Source organism: Sinohyriopsis cumingii, chromosome 2, assembly GCF_028554795.1.
Source record: "Sinohyriopsis cumingii isolate HCF-2022 chromosome 2, ASM2855479v2, whole genome shotgun sequence".
In the NCBI taxonomy this organism is placed as follows: Eukaryota; Metazoa; Mollusca; class Bivalvia; order Unionida; family Unionidae; genus Sinohyriopsis; species Sinohyriopsis cumingii.
In genome coordinates, this window is record NC_142962.1 from 14,843,457 (window position 1) to 14,868,516 (window position 25,060).

The 25,060-nt window shown below is 33.5% G+C and overlaps 1 protein-coding gene across 1 annotated transcript in view; it reads right to left on the reverse strand.

The window, feature by feature from the left end:
- LOC149804371 (sodium channel protein para-like) overlaps positions 1-25,060 on the reverse strand; it is a 100,703-nt gene that overhangs the window by 58,525 nt on the left and 17,118 nt on the right. The window contains exons 5-9 of the mRNA XM_089932269.1: positions 23,048-23,142; positions 21,706-21,903; positions 16,489-16,543; positions 10,536-10,680; positions 4,759-4,923 (exon numbers count right to left, since the gene is read on the reverse strand). Of these exons, the coding sequence (XP_089788395.1) occupies positions 4,759-4,923; positions 10,536-10,680; positions 16,489-16,543; positions 21,706-21,903; positions 23,048-23,142 (658 nt within the window). The remainder of the gene's footprint in view (positions 1-4,758; positions 4,924-10,535; positions 10,681-16,488; positions 16,544-21,705; positions 21,904-23,047; positions 23,143-25,060) is intronic.

Below are 25,060 nucleotides of genomic sequence, written 5' to 3' on the forward strand. Positions count from 1 at the left end.
TGTAAGTCTACCGACCAATGCTTCATCGAATATCTATTGACTCAGTTAATAAGAACGCCTATACGTACCCATATTTCTGACAGTGGGTAACTTACGTTTGGAAGAAAACCACCACAATAACGATCTAAATCAGGTGCTAACACACCGCGTGGAAAAAAATTGTACGCTTTATTAATCACGTCTAACTCACTTTAGGATACACGTTCTGTAATAATTTATCTGCAATGGCTTTAGCCCAGAATTTGAAGATTTTGACTAATACATGAAATAAAACGGAATTATTAAGCGAGGAATTATGTTAATCAGAAATTGAACACATAGCGAACAACGTTACAAGGAAGCACGGAGCAGATGTGATTATATATCGATAACTTCACAATAAAGTGGAAAAGAAATGCATTACAAAGTCTGGTTGTTTATACCTGTTTTTTATTATATATTTGTTCTTAAATATTAGATTTCAATCTTTGAGTAAAGAACGATGGCAGAATCCAGTCACTACACTTATATACTAATACACGGAAACAATGGACTATTTTTGTTATAGGTCCATGGTTGAAAAAACCTTATGGCAGCAGGGTATTCTCAAAGATTATCATCTGTGAGGAGCGTGATGTGCCCTAATTAGTTACCATATTAATCACAAGTAGTCCCGATGCAGAAGATTTGCAGATACATCTCAGGTTGCCATGTAATGTTGAAGTTCCAATAGAAGTTAAAGAGTATTTGTTAAAACGTTAAGTGCATACAAAACAACACCTGTAGTGCAAGATAGGACATCTAATCGATAGATCACATACAGGTTAAAGTTTTGATCGTGTACATTAAACAGATTTAATCCGGTAGATTGAAATATCAAGTCAAAACATTTTTGGTCTCTACTTACCTAAAGAGCAATACTGTTTCAGCCAGATATATTTTTAATTCTATTATAGCAAACAAATAAAATTGATCTCTCACGAAAAAGTAACATTTATCAATTAAATGGAAACATTCAGACATTTGTCATAGCACGGTTTTTAGAAACAATACGCTGTATGTTTAAGACAAGAATGAAATATATACACAACTTTGAAGCATTAATCATTACGCTTATTTTCAAACAAATGAAACGTCAGAAGAGTATACGTATACTGTCCTGTAGAAAAATATATTTAGCTGAAACATGTGATTAATTATTTCAAATAGCGAATGAATGACTGAGAGATGTGTTCTTATTACAATACCGTTACCTTAGCAAAGTCCTGTCTTAAAGCCACCTTCTGTTTAAATGGTACAGTAAATAAAAATCAATTACACATTCAGTTATAAATCATTCGTTCTCAGTATGTTTTGAAAAATGTGCTACAATACTTGAGACATACCGCATTTAAGTAAGTCGTTAATATCATCATTGTAAAGCTTCAGTTATAGCTTCAGCGGTGTAATTTTGGCTGGCAAAAATGCATGATCCCTTTAGTAATTGTAATTTTTTTAAAAAAGTGTTCTGGTGTACTGTTGAATGTACAAATCCATTTAAATTAAAATACGAAGTATGATTCCGCATATTTATCCACATGGATGTAATGACAAGGAAATAATTTGATTGATGTGACCGACTCAGTCACTTTGCTTAAAAGTCCATAAAACAAATCCTCCCAATCGATAAACTACATCGTTAAATATTCATTACATTTAATACTTCAATAAATAAACTTTCCATTAAAAAGTTCATTAAATTCTAAAGTTGAAGCCAGATCAAACATTTTGGTTACAATTTCCATACAAAACAGTTAGTTTCATTGATTAATTGGTACATTAAACATTTTCTTCATCAAATACTTAGAATGTCGACTCTGTCCTAGGCATATAGATTAAATACAGCAACTGTCTGGAACTGTCATTGAAACTTAACACAAATGATGAAGTTAGAAATTTTGTAAAATAATGTCTTTCTCTTAAAAACATTTTACGTTCATACAATATCGTAACTGTCAGTTTAATAAATCACATGTGGTTTTGAATAAATCATTCTCTTGACTTAACTGGTTATCATACCATCCACGCACTATATAACATGGTCACTTAACTCGTTATTTTGATTTGCCCCTGGATGGCTGGACTACTTAAACTCAGTGTAGATAACAGTTATTATTACTAAAATTTATCACAACCAATGCAAATACCCAGTTTTCGGATCGAGGTAAATAATGCTGGAACATTCTTATGACAGGATATTAAAATCTGTGTGAATATTTGCTAAGTTTTTAAAACTATTTAGCTTAATTAATCCCTGCCCAATATAGTCTCAATGTTCTTTTGTTTTCCACCACTATGACGTCTTCTAAGTCCAGCAGCAATAGCCCTTACAATCTGCTGAATACGGAAACGAGCAGATGTGCATGATTGTTTTCTTTTCCAAATTGTCTACTTGTTTTCAATAATATCAGATTTTCATCACATGCAGGTGTTCTTTATTACAACTAAAAGAAGTGGTACAATGTTTGCATAGAGACGAATAAATATGTATAGAGAAATTTTAATGAGATGAACGGTTTAAATGTACTGATTTCAACAGTAGAGACAAGATTCTGTAAACATACATCATAAAGCACAGATTAGTGATTTTTAAATATCGTAATTTTTCTGTCTGTTTAGTTCAAAATCCTTATTCATGATGTGATTGTATTATATGTGTAAAATGTTACCAGCTTGTTTTTAATGTAATAGATTTAACAAAAACAATCGAATCGGTACCGTGATTTCCCAAAACTCGCAACATATATATTCAATTTAAGCGTCAAAATAAATATTCAGCTTGAAAGGAAATCATTATTTCGGATAGTTAGTGCAAACAGACTTGACAATTAATAAAATATATAAGACGCCAATATCCTACCCCAACGTGTCCAGATAACTAAATCGTCTGGTTTACAGAGTGCAATTTTACCAAAGTAGTCCATTTCTTACATAGCATAATGTAAGTGTAATTTTTCAGACAATTTGCAGATCGAGAATGTTAACATTGGATTTGTCAATATTTACTTCGTGTTCCATTAACACCCAGGTATCTCGTGCAATTAATCAAACTTCCCAGTACGGAGTCATTATATAGTGAATAAGTAAATACTAATTCCGATCTCGGTAAAACAGAGCACTGTGAAACTGCAATTGGATTTGATAGAGCACATTTTATATACTAATACATGATTATTACCTGCACGATGGTAAGCTTGAATTTAAATAGCCCATCAAACTGGTATTATTTAAAACATACAAATAATAACACTCTTTGCTAACGTCTAATATGGAAAAAAACTTAAACGTCATATATTCTGGCTTGGAAATTATAAAAACTTCTGAACTTAAGATTGTATCTCGCTAACTCACAAATGAAGTTACTGTTGAAGTTCCTTACTTAATGGAAACTCAATCTTAGGCCTAGGATGATATTTTAAGATATACATTTCGGATGATTTCAAGTGACAGTCTATAATTTTACATATCGGCTCCTTGTTAAACGACGGAACAGATTCTGTCCTTTTTCAATGTGGTGCGGATCATGCACGAAAAATTTCGGAAACGGCATTAGGATATCATAACTTAAGATAGAATGCTACTCAAACTTTACCGCATCCAGAAAGTCTACATATTGAAATACGTTGAAGTCTGGTCAGTTGTAAGTCGAAGCAAAAAGATATAATGGGAGCCTACGACATGTTTCGTCACAGTGGTTAAGATTAGTTTGTAAATGTATTGCCAGTCTGTTCCTGATGACATGAATTTACAATATTTATATATTTGTAAGATGTAGAGTTTGAAAATGCTTTGCAGAGATTGGTATCAACTTGAACGAAAAAAATATGAATAAATTACCGCCCAAGTACAAAACACTTAGCAACAAAATGTGTGTAAATATCATGAACATACCTGAGGCTACAGGAAGAGAGTTGAGTATTTCGCACTTTGGTAGAATAATTGTGTCCTGAGGAGTTATTTAATTGTTAAAGTTATTACTTTGTGAAAACCTATTTATAAACTGCCTCAGTTTGGTTAAACATCAACAAAAAGTTATGTTAAAATGATTCGTTCCCATTCGTTCCCCTGAGTCACTCTAACGTAGGTACATAATTCGAGAAGTCGTATAGGGATCTGCTTAATGTTCGAACGTCTTACACATAGGTAAACATTTGAATCATTGTGTTGATGCCGTTAAAGCCGTCTTGAAATGGTGAACAAGAATTTTTTTAGCGCTTATCATAAATATATTTCCATTTTTCATTATGTACATTTGTAAACGAAATGCACGACAATTATTTACCTTCAGAGATCATCTAGGTATATACAATGATCTAACATAGTGCAGAAATCCTCATAAGCTGCGTAAATGTTTGATAAAAAGCTAACTTATATGATCCATGAGTAATTATTATATTACATAATTTAAACTTAATCCATTCATTCTTCGTATTAGAGAATATCAATGCAAGTAATACTGATCTAATTAGCCACAGTCGCTCATTTTCGACTTATTCCTATATCAGGCAATATACCAGTTTCAAATAAGAAAGCAAAAGACATTCTAATCACTAATTCGCTGCTTTTATTCTCAAAATAAACTTGTCTATCCATGAAAGAAATTATATAAATAGTAAGACCTTGTCATAAAACACTGTGCTATCCTTATATATTTTGGAGATGTTTCAATGTAAAGGTTTGTTAATGGTTTTGTAATGAAAACTAAACAATAAATGTTTAGACATGCTTGTCCGCTTTTACCTGTCTTTCAGCTTTCTCTTCGTCTGCGTCCGCCTTGTCCTGTTTTTGCTGTTCGGCATACGACATGGCCACAATAGCGAGGATCAGGTTCACCAGGTAGAAGGATCCCAATAAGATGACTAGGATGAAGTATATACAGTGCCACGGACCTTCCGCTCGCAAGATCTGCAGGCAAAAGATAGAAACTTTTAGCTGAAGACTTTTGGTAATTTCCGCATGAGACTTCAAATTATAAAAAATAAATTTAGTACGGTCTTTGTATATAACAATACCATTTTGGTTTACGTATTGCCGAGGGCTTATAATTCCTTTCTGTCTACAGTGGAAGATCTTTACGTTCTTTCAAGTCAGGTAAATATTGCACACTAGAATATATGGTATACGATATAAACAAAATTTGAACACTTGGAACGATTTTATTCTCCACATCGACTACATTTTCACTTTAATGTGAATTAATACCATTGTAAAATCTGACTACGAGAAACGCGTGCATTGAAGTGCATAAATAACCTGCTTAATATATCTCCAAACTAAATGGAAAGATCTGGTAAGCAGCGTTTTCGGAACTCTTTATTTCCTATCGCATTTTTGTCATGATTGATTTTCTGATGGACTCTATTTCAAAATCTTCCACTCATCTGTTAATAACCATGAAGATGGATGACAAAAGAGAAATAATTGTAGATTTGTCAGGGGAAACGGAGGTGATAAATCCTTCCTAATAAGAATTAAAGAATTTCGCAGGAAGCAGTTATTTCTCGTATCCTGTATTTTTCATTCTTTAGAAAGTATAATGTGCAATTTAATTTGTTTCGGTAATTTTGTCATTTTTGTTTTGATAATATGTGAAACATAGACAAATCCTAATGAAACTTACGATTCAAATATCCTAGGTGACGAATGTAATAATTTTTTAAATAAAAATAAGTAAGCCAAAACTTCGAATAGATTTCGTAGAGTGATTTCAGCAAATTACAAACATTAAAAAAATCTACAAGCATTGTTGATACGTTAAATGAAGATATTGTGTGGATTAATTGCATCATTCTCTGATAGGTTGTAGCTAATACGTACTATTTGGTTTTGTCTATTTCAGTCCACTTGCCTACACGTCAATGAAAATGAAACATATGATCTTGTTGAAGTTTTAGAACAATATACAGCTAAATATATATCTTCGGGTAAACTTTTATTTAAATAGGGATTTTAATTCTCGTACGAACGATGCGAATTTAATATCCGAAACAGTGGAATATAAAGATGGTTTGACATTGCAAAGAACAGAAGGAAGGAACGTACAGTATAGTGTAATCAAAGACCACGAGCTCTGTCCAGGTGGTCAGTGATTTTATTTATTGATGTAAGTAGGCTTGTGAAGGGCCATATGAGTTTGGTGAATTTATATTTAGAGATGATACTTATTGAAAACTGCCAAAAAATCTACGTGATGTTGAATTTGTATACAATATTTAGCAGTTTTACTGTTTAATTATTTTTTCTAACGAGGTTGAAAGCCTTAGCTGGGATCATTAAACATTCTAGGATTTAAAATGCATAACATCACCACTGTTTGAATGAATCTGCATATAGTTAGATATTTATACAAGTATGAGTAACGATGTGATCAATTTTATATAACTTATGCAAGATGCAGCCTCAGAACAGTTCGACAAAACATATGATTCTAACAAAAAATCGACAAAATAGAACGATTCTAAGAAGATTAGGGAAACTGAATACTTGGATGAAGGCTGTTGTCAATCTCGTTCAGATTTTACATTTATATTAGATATTTTTGTTTGAGACACAATACAGATGAAAATAGCAAGAATTTTCTTATTGTAATTTCAAATATACTCGAGTCAAAATTGATTAATAGGCTGAAAGCATAAATGTTTAGTGGAGTTGGTAAACCGTTGTCTGAAACAATTTCGGAAAGGAAGAAATAAACGTGTGAGATATGAATGACCCTATTTAGATTTAAAGCTGACAGGGGTTGAATTGTACGTGCATTTTAAGAATATGCGTGGTTAATATGACTTCAGTACCAATAATGTCACCTCTGGTAATTCCTTGACATAATTAGTATGTATTCGAATCCTGGTAGCACGTTACATTAGAGGCTGTTGAACCATTGTATAAAACAATTGGGAGCATGGATTCAATATGTTCGGAAATGTATCAATGTTTGTTTGATATATCAATGCCACCTTGTTGTAAAAAGTGTTAATCATTATTTAACAAATTGAATTGGTCCATTAGCCTGATGCGATGGTCCTAATGCTCGAATACATCAAAATGTTGATTCAACTAGTCCAAAGAACAGTAGGGAAATAAAACTTAATAAAACACGCGTTATAGTCTAAATCACATGCATTTAATGAATTAAAACATACAATACAATTACGGTCAATAAATGTTTAATAAGTGTTCAATATTATAACTCAATGATTGACTTATAGCTTTAATTCATTCAATAATTTCAATGGTTTTGGGCACCAGTTCTATACTTGAATGTGATTTATTTATTTTACAATGGCATTTGCTAATGTTAATAGATCTCTCCAGTGGTTCAGAATTATAAAGGAAGGTATTAGTACTAAAATTGTTAGTCCTTTGCGAGCTATGTATTTATAAATCAGGTCATTTTTATGTATTTAGGTGTGAATTATATAGACTTGCTGGAGAACTAGTTTTCATATTTTTTCATTCCTATATTTTCACATGTGAAAAATATATGATTATGTTTCCACATGTGGAAAAGTAAACTTTCTCATCATTCCACGCGACGCTTGATTGTTTGTGCCTTCAAAAGTTGTACCTGCAACAACAAAAACGAGTACTTTGTGGGCTAGAACAAAGAAATATAAATTGCATGATATTTCAGAAATGGAGATTAATCTTTGATAACAAAAAAATTCGATTAGACGCCGATCATGTCTTTCTGAAGTTATTTCCCCTTCCTTCCCTGAAAACAACGACAAACCCGCTGTGGCGCTTTGCTGAATCGGACTTGCGATGTTTTCAGATAAGGTCAAATGATTTACAAAAAAACAAAAATGTAATTTACTGCGACATATTAGGTCAACCCAATTATGCCGCTTCCTTAAGTCACGTATACTTATATATCCAGGCTATACATATGAGATGAATTTACGAAAAGTTTGATCTTGTAAATTGTATTTTTTTCTATCGTTAGTACCGGATATATTTCATATTGTGGCACCAAAAACTATATATTTTAACTTGTGGCTTCGCCACCAGTTAACATATCATATTTTTGGTAACACACGATGGAATATATCGGGCATTTAGGTAGGAAAATAAAATATACTCTGCATGAAAATTAAGGAACAAATGTCAAAATCTTTCTGGTAATATATTGGTAATAAACAAAATGGTGTTTCATCGTCATTGTTATTAATGATAGTGTTACCATAAATAAAATGTATCTGTTTATTTCGTTACATACAGAAGATTCTCTACTGTGTTTTAAAACGGGATGTTCTACAATCAACTTTACATAATGTTAAAAGCTTACTATGACACTTTACAAGTGTATACCGATAATGCCAGTTATTTTTTGAAAAAGGAAGACATCAAACCGCTACTTGTAAATAAGGGGACAAATTAATCAAGATAGTCCAATCTAAGTATCGTGCAGTTATTTATGTGTTTAAGAATGCTGGGTGGTTCAGAGCGTATCACGTTTGTTTATAAAAGTAGATACCTTTCACTTCCATTGCGAATGTTGTATAGTATTTTATACAATATGTTTCAACAAATGACAACAATAAAATGCAAGCATTGGGTTTATTAGTAGCTTAATTGTCATGCTGACACATGGAAATTTCACCGTGAAAATCAGACCAATATTGTTGAGATAGGTCGTTATAGAAACCTATCCAGATAAGAGAGGTTTTGTATATTATCTGATCAAAGAATGATTGAACTAGAGCACATATTCCTCTTTGTGTGTCATTTTTATCTGAACCTCAAAACCTTGGTACTTTTCTTTGTCTTGCTTTGTGCAAATTTGAATCACTTGTACCTTTTCAGTCAAGAGACAAATACATTTATTTATCAATGGAATGCCTGATTAATACTTCTAGTGTTTGTTCCTTGATAATTACATTAGTGGACACTTGTTAAACATTCGTAGCATCTGAACATTAAATTAATACTATTCACCTTAGTGCTATAAACTTTATGTATAATTAAATCTTACTATACTGTTGAAAGTATCAGGATTTGTATTTGAAAAGAAACATTTTTAAAAATTGTCTGTGTAAAGACCTGTCGTCAAACTCGAAAAATGAAAATATATTATCTACCCGTGTACAATGCTCATGCATTTCTTAAAAGTGGTATAGCACCTGTTGCATAAATCGACGCACCATTAGAGTGTCAGCTGTTGCATTATGGGACGCACTATTAGAGTGTCAGTAGTTGTATGATAGGACACACCATTGCAATCAGCTGTTGCATTATGGGACGCACTATTAGAGTGTCAGCTGTTGCATTATGGGACGCACCATTGGAGTGTCAGCTGTTGCATTTAGTGACGCACCATTAGAGTATCAGCTGTTGCATAACATGACACACAGAGTATCAACTGTTTTATGATGCCACGCACCATCAGAGTATCAGCTGTTCTTTTGACATCATAAGTCTTAGAAAGGGGTATGTATACTATGCACCATAAAACTAACAAATACAGTGTTCTGTTTTTGAAAAAATGTCCATATTTAAAAATGGACGGCAAACCGTTTCAGTCTCAGCATCATTGGATTGTGTGACATTGAAGTTTTAATGAAATATTCTCTAAAGTAATCGGCTGGCTATTTCAGATGCGAAAGAGGTTTAATTACTGATGATATCATCTAGTATAGCAAGATTTTATACGGGGACAGCACGGGGACCTCACGTCTCCAAGTTATGACCCATGGGTTCAATCCTTGGAATGTAAGGATATTCTCATAGACCGATGTTAATTGCACAATGAATTCATCATGTTATGAACAGCAAGTGAAAACGAGGTTAACGGGTGAGGATGTTGGTAGAGTCCAAGTTATGATTCAGAGGGTAAGAAGCTTAGAGGTCAAGATGGACCCTGTTACTAACATCAGTTGCACATTTGAATTCGTCTTGTCGTGTACAGTATGGTTGCAGTCTCTATAGTTTCCAAGCTGTGATCTTGCGTTACTTGTTTTAGTGTACAGATTGACGATTTGGTCAATATCCGTTGCATCTATTTTTATGTTAGTAATTCTACCATTTTTATGATCTTTTATCCAGTTTTAGGGGAACTGGGTTTTATTTGAATGTTTCAGAGCGAGACAAAAACGTATCGCATCACTTCACACAAAAGAAGAACAGACAGGACACACTCCGACACGCTTCGTGAATCTTTGTCTAAACATGAGCAAGGAGTTAGCATTATGGACTTTTGGTCTGAGGAAAAATAATAAACATTTTTATTGTTGTTTCTTTTATTTTGTTTTCAAATAGTTTGCATCAAATACCCCAGCTTTACGGTTCTCATTACTAATTTTAGGTGGAAAATATAATTAAAAAACAAACCACACGCACTTTAAGTAACAACCAAGTATCTAAGCCAGTCGCGGCGCCTGATTCAAAATTAAATATGAGCGAAATAAATATAAACATGTTTGAAAATGACTATCTAGATGTTGGATCTTAAGCACCCCTTACTCGATCCTTTGTCAGGAAAACTGTATGTGTTGTACAAATACATTATACTCAATACATACCAACGAATACAGATTTTCCCAGTAGTCTTGTGTCATCAGACGGAAGGCACATAGCAGGGCCCATCCAAAATTGTCAAAATTTGTGTAACCATGGTTTGGATTATATGGCAATTCAGCGATACACACGTACCCCTCATCACACTGTCTGTAATGTAAAGAATGTATATCATCAAAGATAAAAGAAAATAATAGCTCTTTGGGAGTTTTAGTCTGTGTGTAAAGAAAACATCAACTCTGTTTATAAATTTTCAAGCATTCACGATTTCATTTTTATAACTAGTGTTTTACTCTTAAACTTTATCGGCCTTAATTATTTTCTCTCTCTCTCTCTCTATATATATATATGTATGTATGAATGTATATATATATATATATATATATATATATATATATATGTGTGTGTGTGTGTGTGTGTGTGTGTGTGTATGTGTATGTGTGTGTGTGTGTGTCTCTATGTCTGTGTATATGTGTGTGGTATACACTGTGACATCAATTATTCTTCTGAAAAATACATTTTCTCTAATACAAGATCCCTAAAAGATACTGTTTACTATTTTTAAATGCACACATATTGTTTTTTTGTTGTTTGTTATCATACCATATATACGCTAATGGTTGTCTCAGAGAACGTCCGTCTGATACGGTCAACATTAAACGCATTTGTTTCAAGACATGTGGTGAATATTTTGTAGATTAGCTATCTTTTAACAACCACAGATGACTAAAGCGAGCATAATATTTAAAATAAATCTGAAGAAACAAACCATGCCTCACATCACTGATATGGCCCATTCTAACAATGGAACTTACCGTACCTCACATTACTGATATGGTCCATTCTAACAACTGAACTTACCATACCTAACATTACTGCTATAGCCCATTCTAACACTGGAACTATCATACTGTAAAGGAGACTAATATAACCTATTCTGGGATTTGCACTGGGACAAGAAAATCCCAGTTACGGGGTTCTATTATTTGTCTCCCCACTCGGTAAAACTTTGTGGGGACACATATAATGCAACCGCGCGACTGGTATTAATTTGTTACAGTTCAAACTCTAACGTAGATTACTTTTCTCACTCAATAATTTCCATTAAAGTCAGAACAACTCTAAGTTATTGCAATATAATTTACCACCTTCAACATGTACAGTTTTCATCGCTCATTATTATTTCTTCTCATTTGTCTGCAACTCACTATGTCTATTACTGTTTTATGCAACTCAAACTAATAATCTCATTCGAATCTAACTATATTTACCATTTATACACCATCATCCACAAACAGTTACAGCTTAACGGTTATAATTGTGACTTATTTTAAACATTGCGCAAGGAGGTATAAAGGCACGTGCAAATAATGTTTTCATAAGGCGAATTTGTTTTGGATAGTATTGAGGTATTATCGCATTGAAAAGATGGATGTTAAATGAAATTAACAATTATTACAAGGAAATGTTTCATTTTCATCAGTTCTAGTTTAGAAAAGGTATGCGGTAAATAATGAAACGATACTTGGTACTCAGCTCAAGGCCATAGCGAAGTGTAAATTCTAGCGAGGAACATTGCATTGGGTTATTCGTGGAAAATTTGAGATCTTTGTTACTATCGTATATAACTTTCCTTTTCTTTGGAGGAAGTGAAGTTGCGAAATACTTTGTTGTAACTGATTTTGATTATATAATTACCCCGTGCATGAAAGACACCAAACACAGTCCCTAGCGGATAACCGCTAAGGATAACCATAAGTTCACGGGTTTTGGAAAATGTATATGTTCTGTCCTGGAAAATGGTAAGTGCTGCCATTAGTAGTGCAATGATATGCTACAGGGAAATCTTCTTGTGGACCAACGCGTGGACGGGTAAACGATTCCCTCTTTCTGTTAAGCACATGATTGGTCATTTTTGAGTGCATGTGCATCCTTGATTCAACTGGGGCACACCGGGGATGTTTAACAGAAGCAAAATGGTTTGACAAAACACATTTGTGATTGTTACTAAGTGTTTGGTAGTTGCTGAGCTAGTTAAGATTTTTGTGGACAGTGATTTATATAGCCAGTGTTTCTGGAACATTGTTTTATAATAAGTTTTGACATAGACATGTCCTTATGCTTGAAGTTTTAATGCGTTTAGAAGCCAACTATTTCAAGTTTGCTTTCGTAACCATTGTTTTTATTGGTTATTTAAGATTTCTTGTCCAAACTGGTGACCGTAAACTCTTTTTGTTTAAAGTTATTTGTTTTTCTCCTCTAAAAGTATTTTTGTCAATTGCAGGAGGAGTTGACGTTTATTGGATTGGAAAACAACTCCATCGAGATAAACACAAGATAATAATAGTTGCGTCCGTTGATATAGTCGTTCCTGGCGTGTGGACACCATGATCTCGAGACCTTCTGATTGAGACGACCGTGCTGAGATAGGAAAGGTAAGGTTAGCAAAAAGGCAAGATTTCCATGTCGCATGGGTGAGAAAAGGTGAATAACTTGGAAACAATACGTTCAATACCGGACCCTCGATCACAAGCTGTCATTTTCCGTCAACAAAGACAGTTAGCCATACTCTATGGTCTTTTTACTGCTGATATATTTTTATATTCGTTAAGAATTGGATTACTTTTCTGTGTTATACCGAACTGACGTTACTGATGTAAGAATTGGGGGAATTATTTTTAGTCCGACGAAGTTACTCCAGCTAACGGATTCAGGGTACTTATAGATTTATAGGAATCTACGAACCATTCCGTCATCAATTTGAGAAGCAAATTAATTGCCATTCATTGGAATAAACTCTCGGAATTCTATTCCATGGAAGAATTACATATGTCTCTTCAAAAGATCACTAACCTGTAATTTTCTGAATACAAAATTCACTAGCTCCTGACTGAAAGCTTCTTTGTGGAACATTCAAATCAGCGGCAAAAAAGCTTATTGGTTTCATAGGTTACTACTGAAATATTCCAGCAGTTAGATTAACAGAATTTAGTAGACTATTTTTTACCTTATTCTTTTCAACATTAAAAATGTATGTATTTTAATAATATTAACTCTACGCAGTAAAATGGTCACGGAGAGTATTTCTCATCTCCATGTGCATAGAGCAGATTTTGCTTCTTCTCTCAGATCGGGATTGCCCACGAGTAAGAGCCCACACAGCAGAAAACAACAACATCAACAAAACAAAAAATAAGACAAGATGAAATTTGTCAGTGGGATCGATTATGAAATGTATATTTTAACATCTAATTATCGTTGAAACTCCCAAAGTTTGACGAAAATGAATTCCGAAAGTTTGATGTGTGATTAAAAATTACATACAGATGGCGTGTGATGTGTTTTGTTTTTCTGAAACGATAACTTGCTGATTTACTGTGTATATATGTCTGCTATTATTCATAGATAACATTACACATCCTGTGATAGAGAAAAAGTAGAATAAAACTAGTTATACCTTTTAGAAAAAGCTTTTTGTATTTTTTGAGTATTACAATTACATAATGTGTAACTTCTTTGACCTGTAGGAACTTAATTTGTGTGTGTTTGGATTTTTATAGTCATATCGATAGGATGTCTGCAGTGTGGAAGTTTAAAGCGATGTATAGCACTGGGGCATCATGCATATACATGTTGCATCATGCCCCACCCACTCACATTATCCTGGCAACAGGCCGACCAGTCTTAACACGAATATGTTCATACCGAGCGGTCAGCGAGGCAGCTGCAAAGTACAATTTTCATAAGGCTTTATCTTCACTCGGCCAGGGTTCGAACCCACGAGTTCCAGCATCCGAAGCGGACGCTTTAACCATTTAAACCATAGGAGTGGTAACTTAATTTGTAAAAAAAAACCGAGGAGTAATTAAATATACATGTACAGAATAAAGCACCGTGTCGTCTAAAAAATTTTTATACCTTGTGTTTTGTAGTATTTTTCCAAACTTTTTACCAATATCGTACATAATCAGTCTGAGCTGAGTGTTTAACAGCAACACATTGTCTGACCTATGTGTGTATTAACAGCAGGATGCCCGGTATTATCCGTACATCAGTTTATCGCGGTATTTGTTTTCCAGTGTTACGTACCACGACACGTTTTCAATGTACAAGTATGTCGGTAGTTTCCGACAGTAAGGAATGTACATAAATTCTTGAGGAATCTTGTTTCGACTTTAATGATTTTAACAACGTGTTTTCGTTATTCGTGACAAAATAGTTCCAAATATGGATCCTTTTTTTAAAGACAAAATACTTGTATCGATCACAAGTAAATGGTGACAATATATATTTCTATTTATGATTCACTGGTCATATCTTTAACGCCTGTCATTTATGCCAACACAGTTGCCAAATGAGTTGTGAAACAGATTCGAGCAAAATCGAATTTCATACAAATTTTAGATAAAAAATAAATAGCAACAATAACAACCCATACAAATTTTTTACTAGCGCATGTGAATGTGTTAAGCATATGTATTCCTTTGTTAGGCTAAGATATCGTCCTTCAATTTTCTGGAGCGCACTTGTTTCTATCTGAACTATCCGTAAATGATGAAGTCAACTAAATATTTTCTCGTTTGTTTGGCAAGGGTGTTCAATGTTTACTGGTTCTCTCTGACAAATATATTGTCCGGGTGTTGACATCCCACTCAAAGTTTCACTGCCTACAATATCAATAGTATAACTAGAAAATTGTAGGTTTCAGTATCAACACTTCATATTTTATCAAAACACTCGCTTATGTTGGCACTAGCTTTCATAATATCAACTTTAGCATAAACTTAAGCATAAGATTGTAGTTAAAGCTTTACTATTACGATTTATACAGCAATTAACGTACACATAGGAAATTGATTTTTCTGCAAAAATACAGGCGATTCTAGTATGTGTGTGTGTGTGTGTGTGTACGGGCTGTGCTGTCCTTTTGAGTTGACAAGATGATTAGTATTTTTTCCCTAACAATCTCATGGATATAATATGGCATTGTTTTGCTATACATCAAAGCAAGATATTTTGTTCCAATTATTGACAGATGGAATTAAACAAAAATGTGTCAGGCACCTGCTCCAGAACGTTGAATTTTTGGTCCTTAATATAATAGCGGTATACCGCAGTACGTTGAGAAAAATCGCTGTAGATCGAGGTACAAAATTTGTCGTGGTACCCTTCTCTAATTGATATAATCACACAGTTTGAAAGTAAGCATTTAACAAAATCACACTGTTTGACCAATGATTATTTAACAGAATCACAGAGTCTGATCAATGGTTATTTAACAGACTCAAAGAGTCTGACCAATGGTTATTTAACAGAATCACGTAATTTAACCTATGAGTATTTAACAGAATCACAGAGTCTGACCAATGGTTATTTAACACATAAATAATGAAGGACCGGAATAAAGAAACTGTAAACTCTGCGTAGTGTAGCCTTGCGTAAAAGTTGCCGCATGGACAAGTTATTCGAAATTGTGACAATTTAAGTGTGTGTAACGAACAACAGTAGACTTACCGTATTGAAACTTAGTCGCCATGTTACAATTGTTTTCGTATGCTTTAAATTATTGCTTACACAAGCTACTTTTAGTCATGAGGTTATTAAGTCTTGCGTCATATCCTCTTGATTTGTAACCTGCTCTGTTAATAAGAGAGTGGATTGAGTTCTCTCTACGCATTTAGGTCTACGTCAGCGTTGTTTGCTTGAAATCAAAACAGTGTATTATTATGTAGTTCATGACATGGTGAGTATTACCTTCGAGAACATGATGATTTATACGATAATAAATCGTTGTCCTTCGTGGCCTACTGAAAAAGGGACACCTTGGAAAATAATAACCAGCTCCTGGTCGGAAAGAAACTTATTCAGAAATGGTCTTTGCATCAGTAGGAATAAATCACTAACAATTTTGAAGTTAAACAATATCATAAAAATATACGGAGATGATATTTAACTTACCCTGCCCCAGAAGCGTTTCCGCAGATGAAATTTTGATCTTGCCTGAGATAGTTTTCTGCAGAAGAGAACATATGTAACTGAGGACGTGCTCGGTATTTAGGGATAATACAGGATGCAGAATAGAAAACTACCAATAGATGAAGCAAATGAAATATTACATAAACATTTTTCTTTTACTGAGTTTTATATTTATAAAATCAATCAAAATCGAAGATGAACCTCTTCTTTCACGCTTATAACCGAATACAAATTTGAATGGAATTCTGCAGAATGCTCCACCCTTACAATACATACCCCAAAACTTAGCATAACCAATTTAGTAAGAAATGAAGGTCTTTACAACTTTAATTTACTTTTCATCAGTTTTGACATACGTTATAAAGGTGAATGCACACATCACATTGCACGACCATACACGCAAAAATGCCAAGGAAACTTGACTACACGTATTCTTTGATACAGAGTGTCCCTCGTTCTTTGCTAAACCATGTACGCTTGCTAGATATATATGAATCAATGCTTCTTTAGCTGTAGTAATTAACGAAAAATGTCCTCAAAATTGTTTTGAGTCTCGCCCACTCTTCCGCAATAAAGCCCCACCAAAAGTCCGATATACCTCCGCAGACACCATAAAAGCAAGTCTGACTTGAGAAAGATTTCGAAGTAAATGATAACATAAATTTATTTGAAGCAAATTATGAAATTATGACATTACCGTTTTCTTTTTCGATCGTGCATTCTCTTTCTAATCTGCTATTTTGCACAATTTATCTGATTCCACCACATCCATCATTTCTCTTATTATGGCAAACATTCTTTTGTGAAGCCGAGAAGAGCCCAACATAATCGCATGTTATGAATCAATGTGTATTAATAACAAATTTATGCATTTCCTTTTGTAGCAAAATAGCGTTTTTTGTTGTCTAAAGGTCGTTACAAATGAAAGTGTATCAGAATCAATAATGACATTAATTACTAATAATCTGCGACAAAGCTCTTTTCTTGCTTTTATGAAACAGTATGCATTCACTAAGAAAATGATGGAAATCCTCAAGAACAGGAAAGATTAGCGATAAGATTACATCTAAATTGATCACTATTAAGCGCACGGCATTTGCGTCTTTACTTAGTTAATAACAAAGATGCTTGCTTATTACCAAATGCTAAATAACTTCAAGTAAAAATGTTACGCTGGATAATTTCTTTTTGACCAATAACCAATTTCTTTATTGTGGTTTGTTGAGGGTTGTTCCATGATTCGCTGAGTTTTGGCATATACGAAATGTTTTTTAACAAATAGAGTCTACCCTAATATTGGATTATATTGTTTGAGTTAGAAGGCACTGTGTTTGGAGATAAGGATGGGAGTGAATCAGTTATTTAATTCTGAGACTGGTTGTTGATCATATTTTGGTTTGGTTAGTTGGCTATCCAGTTTTAAAATAAATTGCTTCTCTTCGAGTATAGTGTTGTAGTGCAAAACTATTCTGGATTCTTCGAGCTGTAAAATTTTAAGTTTGCAGGAGTCTGAGTGTGTACAGGAAGATAAAATGTCATATGTATATTCCCGAATTTTGAGGAGATTGTCGATTAAATAGATTGTATTCTGATTATGTTTTGATAATGATACTTTAACTTCCTCAGTTGTCCAATTCGTATTGGTACGGGATAAATTATAGTTTCAAAATGGTTGCTTCATGTGCCATTGGATCATAAAATAAGAGACAATTATGAAGATAATTGAAAACTAATCTTTGGAGAATGCTGTGAATGTTACTGAAAATGGACATAGGTCTGATATTTGACAGAAAATATTTGGCAACTTTCTTAAATATTGGCTCCATGTCAACCATTTCCCCACTTGGAAATTTCCGTATATTTAATGACTTATTAATAGTGATTTGCAAATTGAAATATTTCGTCTTCTTAAATGAGGAGCACCCAATATCATCTGGACAAGAAGCTTTGTTGTTTGTAATGCGGCAATTGTGTCAGTTATCTCGCTTTCGGTTAGCTAGATTTCGTTTCATGTGTGTCGGGGTTTTGTCTCAAAGAAAGGCAAATCTGTTTCGTGATCATCAAAAGAGGTAATCGAGTAAAAATCATAATAAAGTTTAATTTTGGAAATTTAAATAGACTGGTTCTGGAACATTAATATGGACTGGATAAATTGTTGATGATCCAATAATGCTCTGGATTCGTTTTAATGTCCTCGGAGAGACAAATGCCCAAGGTTTCGAAAAATAATTTTCTTGCTTCTTTTTGCAAGTTGCTTATTCTATTTCTTTGCTTTTATTATATCATTTTATAATGAAGGGCTGTTAAATTTTAATGCTTACTTAAATTTTAATGATTACTTAAATCTAATTTCACGTCTCAATCTGAATTAAGCCACAGTTCGTGTCATGGCCTAATTGTATCTAATTGAGAGGGAATGCACTGTTGAGAAAAAAGATTTCTAACGTCTGTTGGGGATGGGAATTGGTTCATTTATTATGTTAATCTGATCACTTTGCACTTAACGATCGTGCCGTTTGTTCATTATTGGTCTAAAGAGGTTTGGCATTTAGATCATCCATAATCAATAGGTACGGAGATATTTAGCTCGCATCATCAGTATTACTGGATGAAAAGGTCTCACAAAATTCAACGGTTGAATTTTGTGGTCTGTGAAACGTCCATATTAAAATTGATTTGCTTTTCATGATATAGTTGTAACCAAATCATCTTATAGCCAATATAGTCAACCTCTGGTCTTCCTTCCTAGAATAGCCACATACCAAAAACTGATTTAAGTCCTTCCCAAAAGTCCGAATGTTTTGTCCGGAAGAGTATCACCTAAGTGAGTTTCAGTAAAGCAAATACACATCAATCAGATTCATATAGCTGAGATGCTAGTTCTTCAACATTATTTCTACTGTTTCTGACATTTGGATGAAATATTGAAATTTCGTATGTTTCAAACATTGGACCAGAATTCAGATGTATGTCTTACCCGCTGATGAATTCAAACACTGACAAGAAGAATATGTTCATGATCATCTCAATCAATATACAAACATGTCGAAGTATCCGATAAACATTTTTAGTTAGTGTAAGAACATAAAAGACAACCTGGATATGCATACGAAATATTTCAAACTCAATAAGGTAAGTCATGATAACATGATGTGTTTTCGGGTGAAACAGTATAATATACATTCTATATCAATGCACTATTTAGTAGCATAAGGATAGTAATATCACAGAAAGACGAGTATGTGTTCGGCTGAAAACTCGTAAACAGATTAAAACTGGACACATCAACCATAAAATGGAAGAACTGCTCAATAATGGAACGGGAGGGCAAACTAAATGAAATATAAATATATGTAGAACACACGATAGAAATAAATTAGTCGACTTTAGAAAGGCGGTACTTACTTTGTTTAATGTAGAAACTTAGTTTTGAGAAGAATCTATACAGAAACTTAATGGTGTACCTGACTAGTGACATTTATTTTGTAAACAACACAATTCGTAGCTAATATTTAACTAAACATAGATTATATATTTAGGTCATTATGAATTGAAATTTGTTTACTTCAATCTGAGTTAAAGATACAGCCTGGATTCTGACCTAAGAAAGATCTAGAAGTCAAATTCACCATCTGGTTGATATAGTATTTCCAGAAAATGGGAACTGCGACCTAGGTCAAGTGAAGAGGTATACACAGTTGTTTACAATAGGATTATTCATTCTTGCCTTAACATCGAAAGTGTTTTCTACTGTTGTGTTGATTTTTTTTAAAAATTCAGGTGGATTTATGTATCCAAACTGTTATGCACTGGAATTACAAATTGCTCAGAAATATTCTTATACTAAAACAATAATTTAGAGTTATCGTGAATTCAGTCAAGGATATTTATGATAATATTATTGTCATACGTAAACAAAATGTTAATACATCGCCGTATTCCAGGTCACTGGCACATTAGCACATTCGAAACTACATGCACATCAACACATTCAATATTGGAAATAATTTTGAACACCAATGAAATTTAATTGGAACCTCATGCAAGTGGACTTATGATACAACTTTTAAGATTATATGGGATTTAATTCATAATTCTACAAGCTTTTATAATTTTCATTTTGAATTCAAGGGAAAGAAATTATTTGTTGGCATTTATAAAACTTGTTGGTATATATATATATATATATATATATATATATATATATATATATATATATATATAAAGTCTTGAACTAAGTAACATAAAGAAGCAAAACTATCAAGTTATGTAGAATTTAACAAATTGTTTCATTTGTTTAATTCTTTAAGTTATAAAATGAAGATTCCAAAGGACCTATAAATCCTAAAAAATTCTAGATAAGACCAAAAGAACTTAATGTTCCGAATGAATTTCAGGTCCTCGAATGTGGTGATGCGAAAGTGTTGATGTATCACGATGGCATTGTTCAGAACTCCTTTGAATAAATTCACAATAGTCCCAGAATAATATCCTAGTCTGAACAGTAATTTGAGCACTTTGCAAATTGAATAAATAATCTCAACAAATAATTCCTTTTAAATTATATTTAGAACCGTTAACACATTTGCAGACTGATATCAAAGCAATAGAATGAAACACGTGAATGAATTAATTGTCCACCTCTATTTACTTATATACAAACATACGGCTCATCGTCTTAGCATTTTCCTATTTGTCCCATTCTACTTCCTAGGTGAATTTATTTCACAGTATCTCACTTGGCAATATAATACATCTGAGAGAACCATACGATTTGAAATCACATCACTCTTGTACACAGGTGGATTATTACGATTGATTTTAAAACTTGTAAACACATATTTCTAGCTATGATGTAATATACAGGGACGCACCAAAAGTAAGATATAGAATATAGATAAACATAACAATATGTATACACTCATATATGTACTATATATGCATACTTATATATACGCACACAAATACATATGAGATTGAATCAGCAGGAATACAAGCATTTAATATGCCTACTCATTTATAACACTTCTTTTTTCTGCCAATAGACACACAAACGAATACCACGGTAGATTTCGGCCATTGTAGAAAATCAAAGTGTATCCCTATTTATTAAATCTATCCTATTTGAATACGAGCATATGCAAAAAGTATCAAAATGGAACGCAACAGCAAAACAAAAAAGAAGAAATTTATTCATACCTAGGTTTTCCACATGCTTACGATACTCCTCACCCGTGGAGTTTTCTGGCCATGGCGTGATGCAGTGATTTCGCAAATTTCCCATGTAGAGCTGCATGCCGATAAGAGCAAAGATCGACAACACGAATGATGTCAATATCATTACATCACGTAATCGAACAACAGCTACTAATAAGGCACCCACGATAGTTTTCAGGCCTGAAAAATACATCGAGATAATTACAGCTAAGCAAAAGTCTACTATTTACGATCCGATTTTGAAAATTGTCTCAAGACACTTTGCGCTAATGCGAATTAAGGTAACTTGCCATTGCTAAGGGATTGTCAATTTATACTTCTAGCATTCGGCGAATGCTAGTGTTGTTTGGAAACATGTGCTTATAGTGCATCTATGCAACCACACCTAGCCAATAACAGTTATAACATTTCGATCACTCATAAGATTCAAAAACAATTTCCGATAAGTCAGGTATAGCGATTTTCAACAACTTTGTTCACCAGATAAACCCACTGCTGTACATCATGACTTAACACAAACGGAATACTCTCAGATTTTGTATCATGATGGATTGATTCATTGATTCTCAGTGTTGATGAAGAATAATGAAGCCTAAAATTGACGCCTTCAGACTGCCACCATTATTCCAAAATGGTTTCCTTGTTCACATCTACAAGATGAATATTTCTTAGCGGGAATGCCCGAACAGTTTCAATTGGCCATGATGGTCGCCAGTGTTTAGCAATCACCGGTGTGAAACAAATGTATTAAATAGCCACTCTAATTGGAACGTAGAATCCTTGGAGAGCCTATTACATAATATAAACGAAGACCAATCCACCCCATTTTTCTTCATTTTTAATAATTATTTTATAAACCTGTACTGTATTAATTTTAATCATTAACGCATGATCATATAGATGAATTTCTTTAAATATGTTGCAATATTAAGCGTCATACATTCATGTGCATGAAACCCGTGCAAAGTGCAAATAAAATTACTTTGGATCAGTTAGAATCGATGATTTAGTAACATAAAATAGTTATACTATAAATGTAGAAATTAAAAGGTGTTCAGATAATGGAGGTTATTGTTGTGCTCAAAATAATGCAAGTTACTGCGGTGTTCAAAATAATGCCGGTTAATGTGGTGTTCCAAAAATGTAAGTTACATAGGAAATAGGTTGTCGATATTGACGCTACCTTTTAAATAAGAATTTAGAACTCAATTTTAAAATAATACTACAATTGATGGTCACATTTCTTTTGCAACATGAATTTCTGGCACTATTTTCTTCCGTGAATTTAAAGTAGTTTTAGACACGGGCCATACTTAATACTCACCTGGCACCACCGCTACAGTTTTTAGTGCTCTCAGTACTCGAAATGTTCGTAAAGCTGACAGATTTCCCAAGGTTTTTATTACCATAGTAAGATAACTGAAAAATAAAAGAGAAATATAACTGGTTCGGATTTTTAGGAAAACATTTTCCGCTTGAGGACAAACGCTCATATATATATATATATATATATATATATATATATATATATATATATATATATATATATATATATATATATATATATATATATTAAAATTGACGAATCACCAAGTGAGCCGTAGAGACGCCAATTTCAGACGCCGTGACGGTTTACTAAGCTTGACGTGCTAACTCTAAAGATGGCTACTGTTGGGTTCGCGTGCACTACTACACTAAAGGAATTGGATAAATAAATCAGAAAATTACTTGAAAGGTATTGCAATCATGCCTCAGTCCAAATGTAGCAAAGATACAAATATATTGTTTTTGTGAATGCAAACTTTTTCAGCAAGATGGAAATGTGGTTCAGATTTTTCGCCAAGTGCCATATGAATGAGAAAATGAGTCAGAACCTGCACGACATCTACTTAGATGTAGAACCTAGAAAAGTGAATAAGGTCCACTGTTCTTGCACGGCGGGGTAAGTTTTTGCCTTTTGTTGTTAGACAATAGGGAACGAAAAGGAATAAATGACAAAAAAACAAAAGAACAATGAGACTGACAAAAAAAAGTAAATTGATCTACTCGTATCATGCATGCAAAATTAAAGATCGTTGATGCAGTTTTTGTTCAATTAATATATATCATCATATTATATTGTATCTTGGTATTTTGTTTATTCTTTCTGTGTGTGTACGCCTCATGGGACCTTTCCCGTACTTCAAAAATAGTTATATAACCCTAAAGCTCTAAATTTTACATATATCCAGCCGAATCCTGTGTATAAATTGTCCGTTCTATCTACTTGATAAAATAAGCAAGGAAAGTCGTTCATAGGCATTTTACTCCAAGGGTCTGTTGCTAATATTGTATCAATCCGCATGGTATGAGAATGAATCTTTGTCACTGGATAAAATTCTGCTGTGGGCAGTGCTTGAAAAATCATTAGTTACTTGTAATATAACGACATCGTAAATACACTAAATACACTTTCTTTTATAACTTTAGGTATTAGATTTCGATATTTATTATTTTGTTCCGAATAAGAAATACACCAACATGTCCTGACGAGTCAAACACATATTTTCTACAGAACTTTGGTTTGGTGGTCAAGTGGCCTAAGGCTATCGCCGTTACAGACCATTCACATTTCACCTCAGTCTGCGTGGGTTGGAGTCTCGGGTTGGCCAATGTATGTATCCGAGAAAGCTTGCCAACATCATACCGTGGGTCGGTGGTTCATCCCGGGATTTTCCCCGAGTTCTTCCTCCGCCAAATATTTTGGCCGCTGTGTACAGCCTATCGCGTGCTGAAAATGGCATTATACCTACAAAACTAAACAAAAACCATATAAACTGCTATTTTTCATCACCTTAAATGATGAATCTTTTTCAGCTTTCCCAAAAGCTGAACGTTATTGTAATTAGCGTTTATCATAAAGCAGACATTCTTTCCCTATATAATACACTAATATCCAGAATCTCACCGCGATGACCGGTATATAAACTGCATTGACATCTTGATACTTACCGTTGTGACTTGTGTATAAACTGCACTGATATTTAGATACTTACAGTGAAGACTCATTTATAGAGCGCTCACAATTGCAAATAACATGAACTCATCTGCCGTACTAAAATGCGCCATCACACCAGGGTCTATGTGTTCGCTTGGAAATATTAGCAGAACGAACATCATCGATTTTAATCGGCTGGGTGCATGATCCGACGGCTAGTTAGATAGTCAGTGTTTGCTGCAAAGCGGGCTATACACGAGTTTCGACGGCATTTGATCACAAGATGCAACCAAGATAAAGATAACAGCAGATCATTTAGAACAGGAACAGACTTATAGAATACTTAAAATCTAATTTTAT